At 40.9% G+C, this 19149-nt stretch overlaps 1 protein-coding gene across 1 annotated transcript in view; it reads left to right on the top strand.

The window, feature by feature from the left end:
• The window catches only part of PEBP4 (phosphatidylethanolamine binding protein 4), a gene marked incomplete at its 5' end in the record, with an annotated part of 61059 nt that extends 42464 nt beyond the window's left edge, over nucleotides 1-18595 (top strand). Inside the window, 3 exons of the mRNA XM_089681510.1 lie at nucleotides 2522-2570; nucleotides 5650-5763; nucleotides 16068-18595. Of these exons, the coding sequence (XP_089537636.1) occupies nucleotides 2522-2570; nucleotides 5650-5763; nucleotides 16068-16174 (270 nt within the window). The remainder of the gene's footprint in view (nucleotides 1-2521; nucleotides 2571-5649; nucleotides 5764-16067) is intronic.
• Nucleotides 18596-19149: the final 554 nt, after the last annotated feature.

Genomic DNA, 19149 nt, shown 5'->3' with positions numbered 1-19149 from the left:
ACAGAATGAATGGGGCCATGTATCGTGAGATTTTGTGTGCAAACCTCCTTCCATCAGCAAGGGCATTGAAGATGAAATGTGGCTGGGTCTTCCAACTTGACAATGATCCCAAACATACCGCCCGGGCAACAAAGGAGTGGCTTCGTAAGAAGCATTTCAAGGTCCTGGAGTGGCCTAGCCAGTCTCCAGATCTCAACCCCATAGAAAACCTTTGGAGGGAGTTGAAAGTCCGTGTTGCCCAGCGACAGCCCCAAAACATCACTGCTCTAGAGGAGATCTGCATGGAGGAATGGGCCAACATACCAGCAACAGTGTGTGCCAACCTTGTGAAGACTTACAGGAAACGTTTGACCTCTTGTCATTGCCAACAAAGGATATATAACAAAGTATTGAGATGAACTTTAGATATTGACCAAATATTTATTTTCCACCATAATTTGCAAATAAAGTCTTTCCAAATCAGCCAATGTGATTGTCTGGATTTTTTTTCTCATGTTGTCTCTCATAGTTGAGGTCTACCTATGATGCCAATTACAGACCTCTCTCATCTTTTTAAGTGGGAGAACTTGCACAATTGGTGGCTGACTAAGTACTTTTTTGCCCCAATATATATATATATATATATATATATATATATATATAATTTTTTGGGGGGGTTTTGTTTTTTTTTTGTTTCAGGCACTTTAATATTGAAGTAAAAGGCACTAGTGGTTATCTAATTTTTCAGATTAAGGCTAATTATGTTTGCGTCATGCAAATCTATTTAGATACACACTAAATATATATGCAGAATAACTTGGCATTATGCAGCAAAGTAGTTTCACCATTGTGGGGCTTTCCCACATGGCCACCCACACAGCCAGTGCCAGGGATCCCCTACATGAAGCATACATTTTTCTCTGCCCCCGTCATCACATTTTCTCCCACACTTCTGCATTTCATTGCTCTTTACTGGCTCACTGTTGTGACATTGATATTATGCAGTACATACGATGTCACATCTCCCTATACTGTGCACATATTTATATATAAAAGCAAGCAGGGATCACGCAGCAAGATAAGTTATGACTTTTTTTCAAATAGAAAATCTGCTACTGATCTATGGTCTCACCAGCTACCTGCTACTGATCTATGATCTCACCAGCCGATTGCAGAGCCAAAATAGGGAAGTTAGTGCTTTTCACCATTCATGATGCAAATGTTTTATGTGCATGACCTTTCAGTGTTAAAGGACACCACCAGGATAATACACTTCAATAGTTCATAATCTGAAAGTGAAACAGACACACCATACATCTTGTAAGTGCAAGTGAATTCCATTCAATATTATAATCAAAATCTGGAACACAAGTACACAGTCTGCTATAAACCAAGGAGCTGTGATAAAATGTTAAATGTATCCAATTGGTATAAAACAGGTAGGAATAATGGACTTGCTTTCTTGCCAGTACAAAAGAATCCCAGCTTATACCACTCTCTTCCTAAGGAATACAAACTGCTCATGCTAAAACTCTGTAACATGTACATTTAGTGAATGCAGCTGGAGAGTTGTGGATTACACACTAGGAAACCATTTCTTATTGTCATTCACTTTGTCCTACTTTGTCTAGTATTGTGCATTTTCTAGAGTACTCAAAGTCACCAAACCAGTCAGGTTGATTCGTGCCGCTGGCAAAGACTTATTCAAATGATTAGTAAAGTGTCTGGTGGTTTAAATCCTTAGAATTAAGTGAAGGTACATAAAGACTTCGAAATGGTTGAATTTCTGGTCCACAGGAAATCTCCTGTATGTGCACAGAGATGTCAAAAGGCTCCTCCAGGACCTGAAGTCCTTCAGCAGGCCTTCTGTGCACACGTTGTCGTAGTTGCATAGTTACATAGTTGCATAGTTAGTCTGGCTGAAAAAAGACAAAGTCCATCCAGTTCCACCATTAAAAAGTTATAATTCTACACCCACAGTTGATCCAGAGGAAGGCCAAAAAACAGCAAAGCATGACCCAATTCGCTCCTGCAAGGGAAAAAAATTCCTTCCTAATCCTCCGAGAGGCAATCGGATATTCCATGGATCAGCTTTACCTATAAATGTTGGTAAAAAGTTATATTCTGTGTATCCAAGAAAGAATTCAGGCCTTATTTAAAGCAATCCACTGAGCTGGCCAGAACCAACTCTTGACGGAGTCTATTCCACATTTTCACATCTCTCACTGTGAAGAAAACTTTCCATGTTTGGAGATTAAATTTCTTTTCCTCCAGACGTAAAGAGTGCCCCCTTGTCCTGTGATGACCTCAGGGTGAATAGGGTGAACAGTCATGGTGGCACCAGAGTGGGAGAGGGACTGGAGGTCTGCTTTAACTAGGTACGGGATGCAGCTGGATATTGACCGGTTAGCTACTTAATTAGTTACATTATTTGTGAGGAGGAGTGCAGAAAGAGAATAATAATCTAGTGAAGGCATTCTAGAACTAAAAGCATGATTTGAAAAATATTATTTGCATAATGAAAATACATCTTTTTATTAAGGGTGAAGATCTTCAGACTGGGAAAAGTCTTTCAGGGAGAATTTTATCAGGTAAGATTGAGTGTTTAAAGTGAACCTGTGACCAGGATACGGGCATTCAAATATTTACATATTCTTAAGCAGTAAATTAATTTTAAATCAAGCTCCAAATTAATTCTGTAGCTTCTGGCACTGTGGAGCAATAAATCCTCAAAGATCATAGCAAAACCAATAAATTCCTTTTCCAAACTGCTCAGCTCATCATCCCCCCCCAGCAGTGACTCAGCAGCTCAACTCGCCTTGCTTTGCTCTCCCCTTCCAGAGTAACTCAGCAGCTCAACTCGCCTTGCTCTCCCCTTCCAGAGTAACTCAGCAGCTCAACTCGCCCTTGCTCTTCCCTTCCAGAGTACAGAAGCTGTAATGAGCTGATTATCATAAGGGCTAATCTGTCATGAAGCCCTGGTTCACGCCAAATGTGATTTCAAAGTGGTGCGATTTAGACCCATTTAAAGCACAACTTCAAAGTACCACATGAATTTGGCACAGGTGCGATTTCAGTGCCATTTATCGTATACTCTATGACAGTTGAATTGCACTGAAGTAGTGAAAAAGTAATGCAGAAACTATTTTTCAAATTGTGCTATTTGACTTCGCACCTTTTAAAACAGTGCCATAGAAATACATTAGATGCAACTTCAGGTGCAATGTGTAAATCGCATGTCGCACCTGAGCGGTGTGAACCAGGGCTTAAAAATATTGTGTACAGTAAAGCTGCCTTAGTAAAGCCAGTTTTCTTTAAGGCCTCATGCACACTGGTCTTTTAGCCTCTGTGCATGAGATTTGTTTCTTGTGGGTGCAGAACACAGGTGCCCAGTGCCAGCAGCCTGTAAAACTCTATGGGAGGCTAAAAGCTGCTGTGGTTGGATGGTGCACCATGTGGTACTAAATCTTTTGCCAGTGTGAACCTAGGACCAAATATCTGTAACTTCTTGCATCCTGGGCATTTGTCCTTGGGTTCATACTACCCTAAATGTTTTTACCACTCCTACCAGACCTGTCTAGCTGCAACAGCCTTCATTTTCTCATAGAGTTTTTCAGTTTGCCAGCAGCAGGGCTGGACGGTGGACTTATGGTTTTCGCCTGTACGAAAACACCAGAATTTCATGTACTAAGCACCCTGCATGCATGTGGCCTAAGATACTTCTATAAGGCTGTATACAGCACTGCTCCCTTCTGAGAGTGGGATGGTTTGAAACCAGAATTGTCCTCCAAGTACAAGGCGAGTCACAGCAAGACAAATTGAATCTTTTCATTGCTTTTATTACAGTGTCCAGAGCATATTTTACATGTCTGGTGCGCAACCTTCAACCCAAGGGCCACATGCGATCCTTTGGTCAATGATATGCGGCCCTTGAACCCCAGCAGTTTGTAGTGGGAACATTGATTAGTGTAATAGCATTGATCTCTACTAGTCTCATGTAACACTTTCCAAGCTTTGTATTGTCTTCTGCAGTATTTCCCTAGCCAAAAATGCATGTCCACACTCTCTTTTCCTCTTATAGGTCTTCCTCTCAAGCCTTACATATATTGAACATTATGTGAGGTCCTTTTTTGATAATGTCATGAATCACATTTGAGGGTCCCTTTGGCTTATGAGAGCTGATAACCTCTGCTTTAGACCATATGGCCCTTCATCTTCATTCACAAGACAAATGCCCCCTCTCCTGACTTCTCCATCAAGATCAATAACACAATAACACAGGGTACTAGGTGTAATCCTAGAATCCCATCTCTCCTTTCAGCCCCAAATCCAATCGCTGTCCAAATCTTGTAGGCTTCACCTCTGCAACATCTCCAAGATATGCCCATTCTTAAACTCGGAAACTACTAAGCAACTTATTCACTCCCTTGTTATCTCTCGCCTTGACTATTGTAACTCCCTCCTCATTGGCCTACCTCATCGCAGGCTATCCCCTCTTCAGTCTATCATGAATGCTGCTGCCAGACTCATCCACCTTACTAACCGTTCCGTATCTGCCACCCCTCTCTGCCAATCCATCCACTGGCTTCCCATTGCCCAACGGATAAAATTAAAAACATTAAAAATACCATATAAAGCCATTCATAACTCTGTCCCAAATTACATCACAATTTTGTCTCCAAATATCACCCAAACCGTACTCTCCGCTCCTCACACGACCTCCTGCTCTCCAGCTCCCTTGTCTCTCCTCCCATGCTCATCTCCAGGGCTTCTCCAGATCTTCCCCCATCCTCTGGAACTCTCTACCCCAATTTATCAGACTATCGCCTACTCTGCTCACTTTTAGGCGATCTCTGAAAACCTATCTCTTCAGGGAAGCCTATCCTGCCCTCAGCTAATAATGGAATCTTCTACTCCTCCTACCAGTCCATCCCCCACAGTTACTACCTTTTGTACCACTAGCCCATCCCTCCTAGATTGTAAGCTCCAAGGAGCAGGGCCCTCCTAACCCTCTTGTATTGAACTGTATTGTCTCCCGTTATATCGCTGAGCAAACTGTTGGCGCTATATAAATCCTGCATAATAATAATATAAATAAAAAATGCTAAGGGTCCTATTTATATATATATATATTTATATTGAAGGCCAAAAATCACAACTTGTATAAGAGCTTGTAACAATGAGCTTCTCTTTAAGTGACTTCATTTTCATTCCCATAGACGTGATTGGAAATGCAGAACCTGCTTGAAGCAGGTCAAATAAAAGTCACATGAAGGTCAGATGAATTCCTAATAATCAAAGAAGCATTTCAAACTGATGCCATTGACACAAGCCCCACGCCTATTAACAGAAGTCCTAGTGCTACTAAGCGATCTAGGTAATTGGAGAAGAGGCTGATCAAATGACTTTGACAGGTCACTCCTTTCGCTTTTGATCTTTCACTCATTGGAATGAATAGCGCTCAGCTTGCGGAGTGTAATGCATATTCATAAAGCACATTGGTGTACTTTCTAAGTGTTCCAGTATTGTTTTTTTAAACAACAGAGCAGCATACTGCTGCTTTTTAAATGGGGCCCTAACTCCTGCCAATACAGATCTGGTTATGAAAAGTAGGATTTTTTACTTTATACTAAAATTCTGACTGATTATACTGTTTTTTTTCCTCACCAGAATACAGTGCTCCGACTCCTCCCAAGGGCACAGGTTATCACAGATATCAAATCTTGGTCTACATGCAGAATCCAAACACCAAAGCTGATCTGCTCCCTGAGGAGGAATCTTTGGGTATGTAATGTATCTGAAGAGATAGAGATGTACAATGCCAATAAATGTAGGAAATGTTCAGACCGCACACATAAGATGGATGTTGATAAAGATGACTCTGGAAAGTGTTAGACCAATCTACTGGTAATAATCCCACATATGAATGAAGAAGTTGGCATTCCATATCTACCTGGCAATTATGTACAGAATGGTTGGAATGGTAGATGTATCTGCTTACAAAGGCATTGAAGTTTTATGTATTTTAGACATAATTTTTATAGGGTGTACTCCTAGCTTTAGAATTTGCCAAAAGCTTTGACTGTAGCATTGACCGTAAGGATACATTTTGGGAGAATTTGGTATTGCACAGCAATTCCAGATTCAGAGGTGCCAAAACATTTATTCAGGCCTAAGGAGCATTACTGAATATTTTGTATTTACAGTGCCTTGAAAAAGTATTCATACCCCGTGAAATTGTCCACGTTTTGTCATTGTACAACCAAAAACGTAAATGTATTTTATTGGCATTTTATGTGATAGACCAACACAAAGTGGCACATAATTGTGAAGTGGAAGGAAAATGATAAATGGTTTTCAAAATGTCTTACAAACAAATATCTGAAAAGTGCGGCATGCATTTGTATTCAGCCCCCGAGTCAGTACTTTTGTAGAACCACCTTTTGCTGCAATTACAGCTGCAAGTCTTTTTGGGGATGTCTCTACCAGCTTTGCACTTCTAGAGTGAAATTTTTGCCCATTGTTCTTTGCAGAATCGCTCAAGCTCTGACAGATTGGATGGAGAGCATCTGTGAACCGCAATTTTCAAGTCTTGCCACAGATTCTCAATTGGCTTTAGGTCTGGACTTTGACTGGGCCATTCTAACACATGAATATGCTTCCATTGTAGCTCTGGCTGTATGTTTAGGGTCGTTGTCCTACTGGAAGGTGAACCTCTGCCCCAGTCTCAAGTCTTTTGCAGACTCTAACAGGTTTTCTTCTAAGATTGCCCTGTATTTGGCTCGATCCATTTTCTCATCAACTCTGACCAGCTTCCCTGTCCCTGCTAAAGAAAAGCATCTCCACAACTTGATGCTGCCACCACCATGTTTCACGGTTGGAGTGGTGTGTTCAGGGTGATGTGCAGTGTTAGTTTTCCACCACACATAGCATTTTGGTTTTAGGTCAAAAAGTTCAATCTGTCAATTTTTTCCACATGTTTACTGTGTCCTCCACTTGGCTTCTTGCAAAACTGCAAACGGGACTTCTTATGGCTTTCTTTTAACAATGGCTTTCTTCTTGCCACTCTTCCATAAAGGCCAGCTTTGTGGAGTGCACGACTAATAGTTGTCCTGTGGAGAAATGCTCCCACCTGAGCTTTGGATCTCTGCAGCTACTCCAGATTACCATGGGCCTCTTGGCTGCTTCTCTGATTTAATGCTCTCCTTACCCGGCCTGTCAGTTTAGGTGGACAGCCATGTCTTGGTAGGTTTGCAGTTGTGCCATACTCTTTCCATTTTGGATGATGGATTGAACAGTGCTCCATGAGATGTTCAAAGCTTGGGATCTTTTTTTATAACCTAACCCTGCTTTAAACTTCTCCACACCTTTATCCCTGACCTGTCTGGTGTGTTCCTTGGCCTTCATGATGCTGTTTGTTCACTAATGTTCTCTTAAACTTCTGAGGGCTTCACAGAACAGCTGTATTTATACTAAGATTAAATTACACACAGGTAGACTCTATTTACTAATTAGGTGACTTCTGAAGGCAATTGGTTCCACTAGATTTTAGTTAGGGGTATCAGAGTAAAGGGGCTGAATACAAATGCATGCCACACTTTTCAGATATTTTTTTTTTTTTATTAATTTGAAAACCATTTATCATTTTAATTCCACTTCACAATTATGTGCCACTTTGTGTTGCTTAATCACATAAAATCCCAATAAAATACATTTACGTTTTTGGTTGCAACATGACAAAATGTGGTAAATTTCAAGGGATATGAATACTTTTTCAATGCACTGTATTATTTCTGTATGATGTATTTGGGGAATCAGTTCTGTAATAGTTTTACATATTATAGGGACAAAGCCCATCTCCTCAATGTGGTACAATCTTCAAGATTCTGAGTTCCTCTAAGAAAGCCTTTTTCAGCCAGGATGCCTTCAGTTTCTCTCTCTCTCACTCAGGTAGTGTGACCCCAGTGCTGATGGAGAGGAGCAGGGGAGGGACAAGCAAAGATGCTGTGCAGGTGCCCTAAGTCCTTATCAACTAAAGACATTGCTTTTTTTTTATGTAGTCAGCAGCTAGAAAGGTGTAATGGTGCACAATGAAACCTGTGGCTTTGTGTAACTAAAAGGCAGGCTTTATCCATCTGCTGGTGTGTATACAACTCTTGGGCAATTTTTAGGCATTTTGCCAAGGCACCCCTGAAGAAACCCAACTACTGCTCAGTACCAGTGTGCAAAGGTGTATTTTCTTTGAAAGAATAAATCACCTCTGACTTTGGGTGTCCCACATGTGCAGATGTTGCTGCATTCTATAAAGCTGTTAGTTTAGTTTTTTACACTTTGTGCAGAATTTTGAAGTGTGCCTTTACTGAAAAAAGGTTGAGAAACACTGCTCTGAGAAATCAAAGATACAGCATATGGGGAAACTTGTAAGTTTGTAGTACTTTTCTATATTTCTGTGTGGTGTACAATTAAATAATAAAAAAAACTGAAATCTTCAATTGTTGATATAGCTGGGTAACTTGTATTTGAATGATTTCATGATGAAGAGATGACAGAACAATTATTTTGGGGATTGTTGGAGGGTTTCATAGGGACAGTATTGCAGCCTTAATAGCTCCCACCTACTCATGTGCAGTCCCATTAATCTCTTGTGTCCTTTTCATGATATTAATTGAACTTTCGGAAAATTGCAGAAATGGCAGAAAGTGTAAGGTCCACAGCAGTGACCTCACCCCTCTTTCTGGGTGCTACAGTATTAACCCATGCTGCTGGAAAAAGACCAGGGACATCTCACTGCATTTTCATTCCCCTTTATAGTTTTCTACCAATGTACTGTATTTCCAAAGCATATAAATTACTTTATTATGAATAGGTGTGGAACCTAGACTAGCACAAAGTTGCTCTCTCTCAGAGACTGTTATACATATCTGTATTCATTTGGTTTTTCAATTGCCAAGATGTCCAGAGAAAATGTAGCACTCTCCCTTAAAGACCAACTAAAATTCTAGTGTAAAGGAGAAGTATGGCCAAAGAATTTGTGGCTATACTTCTCTTCTGAGTCATAGAAGCGCACATATTTCTGCACTCTTGTGAGCCTAAAGCCCGCTGTTGGCTGATATCACAGAGCTAGTCCAGGCTCTGCAAGGATCCCAACTTTAACCACTTGACCTCCGGAAAGTTTTACCACCTTCACAACTAGATTTTTTTTGCTATTCAGAACTGTACTACTTTAACTGGCAATTTTACGGTCATGTAACACTGTACGCAAATTCAATTTATAACATTTTTTTTCACACAGATAGAGCTTTCATTTAGTGGTATTTGATCACTAAAGGGCTTTTTATTTTTTTTTATTATATAAATAAAAATTTTGGAAAAAAAAAGATTTATTTACTTTCTGTTATAAAACCTATCAAATCAAAAAATCGAATTTCTCCATAGATTTAGTAAAAAATGTATTTTGCTACGTCTTTGGTAAAAAAAAGAAGAAAAAAAAAGAAATTCCAATAAGTGTATATTTAGTGGGTTTGGGCGGAAGTTATAGTTTCTACAAACAATGGTATATACGGTATACTGGAATTTATGCAGCTATGACACTATACTGGTAATGGCGGTGATCAGTAACTTATAGTGGGATTGTAATAGTGTGGTGGGCAATCTGGTGCTAGCTGACGCTGGCCAGGAGGTGCACTGAAACGGACATCAATAATGATCAGTGCACCAGTACACTGTCATTGTACTAATGTCACTGGCTGAGAAGGGATTAACATCTAGGGGCATTTAAGAGGTTAATTGTGTGCCTAACTATGTGTAATATGTACTGCTTTTACTTTACTATATGGCTTTTTTTTTTCTCCCTGCTTTGCAGGCAGAAAAAAATAGCCAGATCACTGTACCCTGTACACAGAATTTTGTGTGTGATTGGACACAGCCTTCCAAAATCATTGGCTGAAATCAGCTGCCAAACTTGGGCTGTGTCCAATCACAGTCAGCAGGGGTCTGATGAAAACTGATCATGTAGAAATGTGATTGTGCCTGCACCTGCCTCCCACTCGTGATATATTTCATGTGACCGGTGGGCAGGTGGTAATGACATTGGCTTCATGTTTGGGGTCGTTCTCATGCTGCAGAATAAATTTGGGGCCAATCACACACCTCCCTGATGGCAGGGCTGCTGATAAGGGGGTAGCACTGCTCCTCCTGTACCGGGGGCAATTACTGAACAACAATTACAAGAACTGATTCCCTGTGTGTCTCTCCTTGCAGCTGAAAGCTGGCTTCTCCTTCTTTCCCTCACGCCAGCTTTCAGCTACTGCAAGGAGAGACACACTCCTTTTTGTCCTGGATTTGATTCCCCTGCTGCCCAGACACCTTCCTTCCTCTCCTGACGGCTGCTGCAGGCACACAGGCAAGAGATTTTTTTTCAGGATTGAGAGTGGGGGAAGGGACTGGTAAATATGTCCTGTTTTATCGACCTCCCTTTCTTTCCCGAATGAACAGAATGAGTGATCGGTGTATTTACTCTGCTTCAGTTTGTGAATGAACAAGAGCCTCTGTAAAAGTGTTTTCTATTCATTCACTGTCCAGTGGCTGCAGAGAAAGGGATGGAGGAATCTACGGCCTCGTTCCCTTTCTCTGTCTCAAAAGTGAGCCATCAGGGGTCTATTTAGACCCATGATATTTTACCAAAGCCCCCCTTCCGACAGTGTTGTGAAAAAATAAATAAAAATAATTTAAATTCAAATGAATGTGCTGCCTTAATGCAAGGCACGTTAACGCATGTGACATGAATAGGAGCTAAGGGTGCAGAGGGCTGGCTATTTTTCTTGCAAGAGCACCAGGTTAAAATAGAACGTGGGCTCGTGCAAAGTTGCTGTCAGTCTCTACAGCTGCCTTTGGCCTAAGCTGTGGCTTCTCTTCCCCCAATAGCATTGGCTCCTCCACTGACCCCTAGTGCCACACTCTAAAGCGCCTATCAGACCACTATGGGGTGCTAAATATGTACCCATAATGATCGTTTCCAGTCTTGGGCCACACTATTGCACAGCTCTCCCTCCCCTCTCCTCCCCCTTCCCCTCTCCCCTCCTCCCCTCCTCCCTTCTCCCCTTTTCCGCTCTCCCCCCAACTTGAGAAGCACACCTGTGGACACAGCTTTGTACACTGGAATGGTGATAGACTCCTATGTAGGGTAAGGTGGATCTGTTCTTTGCTTATACAGGGTTCACATTAATTTACACCTCCACAGACATATATACTTTTTTTTTTACAAGTAGAAAATGTTCAGTAGGAAAAAAGAGATACATGCAGTGCACAGACGTGTGTGTGTGTGTGTGTGTGTGTGTGTGTGTGTGTGTGTGTGTGTGTGTGTGTGTGTGTGTGTGTGTGTGTTATACTTACCTTCCTATCACTTCCTTGCCACTTTGCTCAGCTTCCGTAAGTGAAAGCAAAGGCCTGTGTGACAGAAGTCACCAAAGTTACAGCTCTGGATATATGGACTCCACTGTGCCAGTACTGATTTACACAGGGTGATGCTAAAGAATAAAGTGAAGGCAGCAGCTCTCAGCAGCTAAATCCTTGTTAATATGCATACAGTTTTCAGTGATAAAACACAGCTCTCCTACTTGAAACTGCAGGGGATAGTTCATATCAGTGTATGCAGCACTAAATGACATAGTTAGTCTGGCTGAAAAAAGACAACAGTCCATCCAGTTCAACCATTAAAAAAAAAAGAAAAAAAAGTTATAATCCTATACCCACAGTTGATCCAGAGAGGCAAAAAACCCCACTAAAGCATGATCCAATTTGCTCCTGCAGGGAAAAAAAATCCTTCCTGATCCCCGAGAGGCAATCGGATATTCCCTGGATCAACTTTACCTATATACAGTCAGGTCCATAAATATTGGGACATTGACACAATTCTAACATTTTTGGCTCTATACACCACCACAATGGATTTGAAATGAAATGAACAAGATGTGCTTTAACTGCAGACTGTCAGATTAAATTTGAGGGTATTTACATCCAAATCAGGTGAACAGTGTAGGAATTACAACAGTTTGCATATGTGCCTCCCACTTGTTAAGGACCAAAAGTAATGGGACAGAATAATAATCATAAATCAAACTTTCACTTTTTAATACTTGGTTGCAAATCCTTTGCAGTCAATTACAACCTGAAGTCTGGAACACATAGACATCACCAGACGCTGGGTTTCATTCCTGGTGATGCTCTGCCAGGCCTCTACTGCAACTGTCTTCAGTTCCTGCTTGTTCTTGGGGCATTTTCCCTTCAGTTTTGTCTTCAGCAAGTGAAATGCATGCTCAATCGGATTCAGGTCAGGTGATTGACTTGGCCATTGCATATCATTCCACTTTTTTCCCTTAAAAACTCTTTGGTTGCTTTTGCAGTATGCTTTGGGTCATTGTCCATCTGCACTGTGAAGCGGCGTCCAATGAGTTCTGAAGCATTTGGCTGAACATGAGCAGATAATATTGCCCGAAACACTTCAGAATTCATCCTGCTGCTTTTGTCAGCAGTCACATCATCACAAAATACAAGAGAACCAGTTCCATTGGCAGCCATACATGCCCACGCCATGACACTACCACCACCATGCTTCACTGATGAGGTGGTATGCTTAGGATCATGAGCAGTTCCTTTCCTTCTCCATACTCTTCTCTTCCCATCACTCTGGTACAAGTTGATCTTGGTCTCATCTGTCCATAGGATGTTGTTCCAGAACTGTGAAGGCTTTTTTAGATGTCGTTTGGCAAACTCTAGTCTGGCCTTCCTATTTTTGAGGCTCACCAATGGTTTACATCTTGTGGTGAACCCTCTGTATTCACTCTGGTGAAGTCTTCTCTTGATTGTTGACTTTGACACACATACACCTACCTCCTGGAGAGTGTTCTCGATCTGGCCAACTGTTGTGAAGGGTGTTTTCTTCACCAGGGAAAGAATTCTTTGGTCATCCACCACAGTTGTTTTCCGTGGTCTTCCGGGTCTTTTGGTGTTGCTGAGCTCACCGGTGCGTTCCTTCTTTTTAAGAATGTTCCAAACAGTTGTTTTGGCCACACCTAATGTTTTTGCTATCTCTCTGATGGGTTCGTTTTGTTTTTTCAGCCTAATGATGGCTTGCTTCACTGATAGTGACAGCTCTTTGGATCTCATCTTAAAAGTTGACAGCAAAAGATTCCAAATGCAAATAGCACACTTGAAATGAACTCTGGACCTTTTATCTGCTCATTGTAATTGGGATAATGAGGGAATAACACACACCTGGCCATGGAACAGCTGAGAAGCCAATTGTCCCATTACTTTTGGTCCCTTAACAAGTGGGAGGCACATATGCAAACTGTTGTAATTCCTACACCGTTCACCTGATTTAAATGTAAATACCCTCAAATTAAAGCTGACAGTCTGCAGTTAAAGCACATCTTGTTCGTTTCATTTCAAATCCATTGTGGTGGTGTATAGAGCCAAAAATGTTAGAATTGTGTCGATGTCCCAATATTTATGGACTTGACTGTATGTTAGTATCCAGTTATATTCTGTGCATCCAAGAAAGAATCCAGGCCTTTTATAAGCAATCCACTGAGCTGGCCAGAACCAACTCTTGAGGGAGTCTATTCCACATTTTCACAGCTCTCACTGTGAAGAAACCTTTCCGTGTTTGGAGATTCAATTTATTTTCCTCCAGATAAAATTGAAGTTCAAAAACAAGGATGCCCCTCAGAAAGGGCTTCTTTACATACTACTATACATTCATTCGGACCTAAAATTATACAAATGCAGGGATACATTTAGCACTATTGAAAATACATTTTGTTGACAACCTCCACCAACAATTGCCTGTAATCTGACTGCAAACTCTGAAAAACCTTAGACAGCTAGTAAGCCAATTACAGGAACAAGGGTAAAGGAGTCTGGGGAATCTTCATCTGCAGACAAATCTTCTCAGGAATACAAACCATACATACTGTGCCTGGCTGCAGAATGAAAGAAAAAGGCAATTTTAATAATAAAAAAATCAAAAAACAGCTTCTGTTTGTTAAACAATAGATCAATTTTGTAGCAAATCTAGTATAAATTCCTGGCACTTTACACTAGACCAGTGTTTCTCAACCTTTTGTCAGACAAGGCACCCTTTAAAATTCTGCTTAATCTTGAGGCACCTTTTAAAATTTTGCACAATCTGGAGACACCCATTACAAAGTGTAAACAACTAAACTAATAGTTTTACAGAACACAGCAACATCTGCACATGTGGGACACCCAATGTCCTAGTTCATTTATTCTTCCAGCGCAAATACACCTTTGCACACTGGTACTGACTAGTATTGCGTTGTTTCTCTTCTCCCTTGGTTTCTCTCATTCTCATTCAGCTAATGTGACCCCAGTGCTGACGGAGAGGGGCAGGGGAGGAGCAAGCAAGGATGCTGTGCAGGTGCCCAATGTCCTTTCTTATCAACTAATAACATCATTGGTTTTTTTATGTTGTCGGCGATTAGAAAGTTGTCATGGTACACATTGAAATCTGTGGCTTTGTGTAACTAAAATGCAGGCTTGATCCACCTGCTGGTTTGTATACAGTTTTTGGGCAATTTGTAGGCATTTTGCCAAGGCACCCCTGAAGGGACCCCAGAGTGCCTGGGCACCCTGGTTGAAAAAGGCTGCACTAGACATATAAGAAATCAGAGATTTTCATTAGTGAAAACTACATTAAAGCGGTAATAAACCCAAAAACAAAAATGTAATAAATTGCAGCTTACCGTTCCTTAGATGTGATGGCTGAATTGGTTTCCTTTTTTTAGGCTTTTTTTCCTTTTATTTCACTTGGAGATCTAACAAGTTACACACTTCCTGTCTCAAGGTGTCAAAGGGCTTGTTCACACTTGTAATTAGGGGGCTGTAAAATGACATGCTTGAGCCACAGTTTAACTTCCCCCACCCCCCAACCACTCCCCATTTAGCTGAAAGGCAGCAGCAGAAATTATAACCCCCTGTCGTGATTGGCGTCGCTACCACTCACCAAATACCACCAATTCAAGTGAATGGGGGTGCTCTTCAACCACCCCACAGCCATGTGCAATGCAGTGCAGCATTCAGGGTTTAAAACGGGCAGTAATGAGGTGACATATCGCCTCCTCAATGCCTGTCAAATGCCTCTGAAAAGCTATCCACACTGTTTTTCAGAGGAGTGGCAGTCCTTGCCACTAGTGTCAATGAGCTCAAAAACACCATGTTTTCATGTATTCTAGTGTGTTTTTGTTTTCTTTCAGTAAATTAGTGCCATGTTTAGAAAAACCAATCTGCATTACAGGTCAGTATTTTAGGTGCTTGGGTGCATAACTTGAAAAAACTTTTGAGTATCTGCTCAGGCTACCACAACTGTGTCCTGTGGATGCTGCAAGGGTGATTGCCGATCTTACTACAAATGCCTCAGCCAGCTCAGTCTGAGCTACGCCCCGACACGTTTCGTCCCACCCCTAGAGCTTAGTCATGGAGGATGGGTTTAGGTACATAAATCACAACTCCCTCTTGAATAGTAGATTATAAGAAATTTTACATGTGTAAATGTGCACACTATATAGACCATACTTGCGTTATTTTGTGCATGAACTTTCTCCCAGGAAGATCCGGCATTATTACTTCAGTACTATTTGCAAGGACTTTTAAAATGATCAGTAGATCAGTCATGTTTGACTCTACCTTCCTGTTCCCTGGATAGGAAGGGCTGCCCAACACATTAAAAGTCCCAATAAGCATCTTTTTTTTTCAAGGTAGGTAATATTGATTATGAATTTGTTCATTATATACTCAGTTTGTGTTAACTACAGGTGACCTAACTTTTATTTCTTGTGCTTTTTTACATTTTGAGTGTAAATTTACCTGTGTGTCAATACTCTCTCCTCCACACGACCACTAGACTGAAATTTGTACAGAAAAAAGACAGTGATAACTGTGCACATATGTATTTATTTGGATAATTTAATACTTTTTTTAAGATGCTGTTTATTATTTTCATGTAAAAATTACAAATACAATACAAGAATAAAAAAAGGTGATTTACGCTTAGTATTCTTTTATTGCAGGTAACTGGGATCCTGATGCTTTTGCAGAACGCTACCAGTTAGTTGGTCCAGTGGCCACTACCCAGTTTATGGCACAGAATCCAGAGGATGAAGCACAGGAAATCTAAATGAAATGTGACCCACCGTTTAGATTCTGAGCCCTCTTCTTACTGCCACCTGCTTATACTGGCTGGATACACTAGCATCAGCATGTTTTGTAATAGGGCTGCAATGTCATAGTACCATAATCAAGCATCAACAACTGTAGGCTTCTCCTTGTGCTTAAAGTATAACTAAAGGCAAATCATTCTCTTCTGTTTTGAACAGAGGGATTAGAACACCTATTGGTTTTTTTTGTTGTCTGTGTTCCCATTAGGGAGATTCACCCTTTCTATTTGTCCTCTTTACAATTATCATTGAAAGTGACAGTAGTGTCCCCAGAAAAGTAATAGAGGAAACTCTTTCAATGTGAACACTAGTTCTGGTGGCTTGGGGGGCCCCAAGAGATTCTCTTACTTTGCAGGGTTTTCCCCTCACTTCCTGTATTGGCTAAGGTACAGGAAGTGAAGGAAAATCTCCCCAATGGGACACAGATTTCAAAGAAAAACAAATTGACAGGGATTATGATCTTCCCTTACTGTATCCAAAATGAAAACAAAAATGTTTTGCCTATAGTTCTACTTTAACCCCTTGATGCCAATCGCACGGAAGTATGCTGCCTCTCGGCATCTGGATCTTGACTCAGAGTGTCCGTATATTTGCGTGCAAGTAGAAAATACATATGTGCTGAGAGCGTGCACCCTGCTTGCTCCCAGCACATATGACCGCAACTCCCAGAAAGGTCCTGATCTCCCCTTTCGATGGGGACCTTTTCCGATCATGTGATGGCGAATCATGGTGGTCACATGACCCTGAAACCCCTCCCGGCTTCTGAAACTCTTAAAAGGACGGGAGGCGCCGGTGAGGTTAACCACTTAACACTGCCTTCTGGTGGCCCTTGACTTGAAAGTAGAATTACAACCTAAGACTAACCAGTATTAAAAATGTCCCCTCCCCCTCCCTACTGCCTATTCTGTGTAAAAAAAAAAAAAAATCTGTATACTTACCTACTTTTAGCACAGGGTCCACAGCTTTGACTCCCCGTGTCAATCAGTGGCGGCTGCAAGGGAGAGGAGGGAGCGTTGATGAAGGCTGGAACAATGAGCCTATGAATGATGTCACAGCTCCTGGAATTCCCAGCCATTGTCGAGCATCCCCTCCTCTCCTCTGCAGCTGCCACTCACAAACACAGGAGATCATGTGACCAGACTGGAGCAGATTAAAAATAGGTAAGCATATAGAGCTTTTTTTTTTTCTTTTACACAGGTTCGCTAGTATAGGTAGCAGGAGGGGGCATTTTTAAGACTAGTTTGTGTTGGGCGATGCTTACTAGCACATTATGCCTTTATCTTGCAAGGGGAAACTTTTTTTTCTATATTTAGAGACTTTACTAACGCTTTAAAGCCCACTTTTCTTGCCACTGCATATATGCGTTATGAAGTTGGCAAAAGGTTAAACCCTAAAAAAAGTTGTTTGCAGTAGACCCCACATATACAGTATATAAATGAGTCCTGATCAACTGGTAAGCCCAAATAACGATTGTGAGATCGCATGTGAAATTCTGTAGAATAGGATGTGCTGCTGCACCCCAGAATATTCTACACTGCTGTGTACATTTCTTTACCTAACCCTTATGCAGGCCATAGATGGGGAGAAAACTGGACGATTTTTCTTTAAAAAAACTAAAAATCGGTCGTTCAATCGGCCGACGTTACCAGGAACGGTAAAAAAAAAATCGGCCGATTTTTCATCCCGTCTACAGCCGGCAAAAAGTGTCTCTGCAGAGAGCTCCGCTATTTCTTTGACAGTTCTTTGACATTTATAACGGCTGCAACATTGTATCTATTTGTATCCATTTCGGATACAGATGTTTTTATTCGGAAACAGATACATTGTTGCAGCCGCTATAAATGTCAAGGAAGTGTCAAAGAAACAGCAGAGCTCTCTGCAGGACACTTTTTGCTGGACTGAAATTCTTCATCCTCCTTCTTCTTCATCCTCCTTCTTCATCCTCTTCTTCTTCTTCTTTTTCTTCGTCATCCTCTTCTTTCTTCTTTTTGTCTTCCTCTTGCAGGTCACTGCTCATGCGCAGATTTTTTTATCGATAAAAAGATCGTCCGATTTGCCCATAATTGGCGAAAATTGGCCGATCAGCAAAATCGCCCGATCTTATTCCAACTTTACCGATAAAAAAAATCTGCCAAAATACCGAAAAACGGCTGACCTATTAACCCAGTAACGATCCGAAAATCGTCCGATTTTATTTTCGGCCGAAAAATCGTCCGATTTTCGACCCACCTATGGCCTGCATTAGTACTTGCACCTTCATTACCACACCTTCATTACCAAGGCTGTAAACCATGTACTAAAATATGGATCTCTTCATTCATTATGTTATACCCATATAGTTTATTTGGATTAAAACCAATATTTTTGTCTCACCATGACAATACGTTTGCTGGACTATTTTTACATTACACATAAAAAATTATTAAGGTGGCATTAAACCCAAATGCAAACATTTATTATATTGCAGCTTACCAATTATTAAGTGTGATGGCTGCATTTGTTTTCTTTATAGGCATTCTACTTTCATCTGCTGATTCAGCCAGTAAGTCTGTTTGTCAAAAGAACAAGCTCTCCAGCAAATGTATCGGTTACAGAGTTGAGACAAACCATTTAACACTAACAAGGGTGCTTACAATGATCAGCTTTTTTTTATTTATGAAAGCCTAGGTTCGCAGTATGGAGTTGATTTACTAAAGGCAGCAGTCTGTGCACTGCAAGTACAGTTGCTCTAGGGAGAGGAAAAGCTCTGAAAATAAGGAGAAGCTCTGTTGATTTTTTTTTTTTATCATCCAATCATGTGCAAGCAAAAATGCTTTTTTTTTTTTTGTTTTTTTTTTTCATTTTCCTTGCATGTGATTGGGTATTCTTTGCAAAGTGAAACTTTACCTCATTTACTAAGCTCTGTAGCAACTGCACTTCCAGTGCACAGTATATT

This window comes from Staurois parvus, unplaced genomic scaffold, assembly GCF_062004578.1.
Source record: "Staurois parvus isolate SC_StPar_1 unplaced genomic scaffold, SC_StPar_1.0 ptg000269l, whole genome shotgun sequence".
Taxonomy (NCBI): Eukaryota; Metazoa; Chordata; class Amphibia; order Anura; family Ranidae; genus Staurois; species Staurois parvus.
The sequence above is the reverse complement of the archived record's forward strand: the minus strand, read 5'-3'. Positions and strand labels throughout refer to the sequence as shown.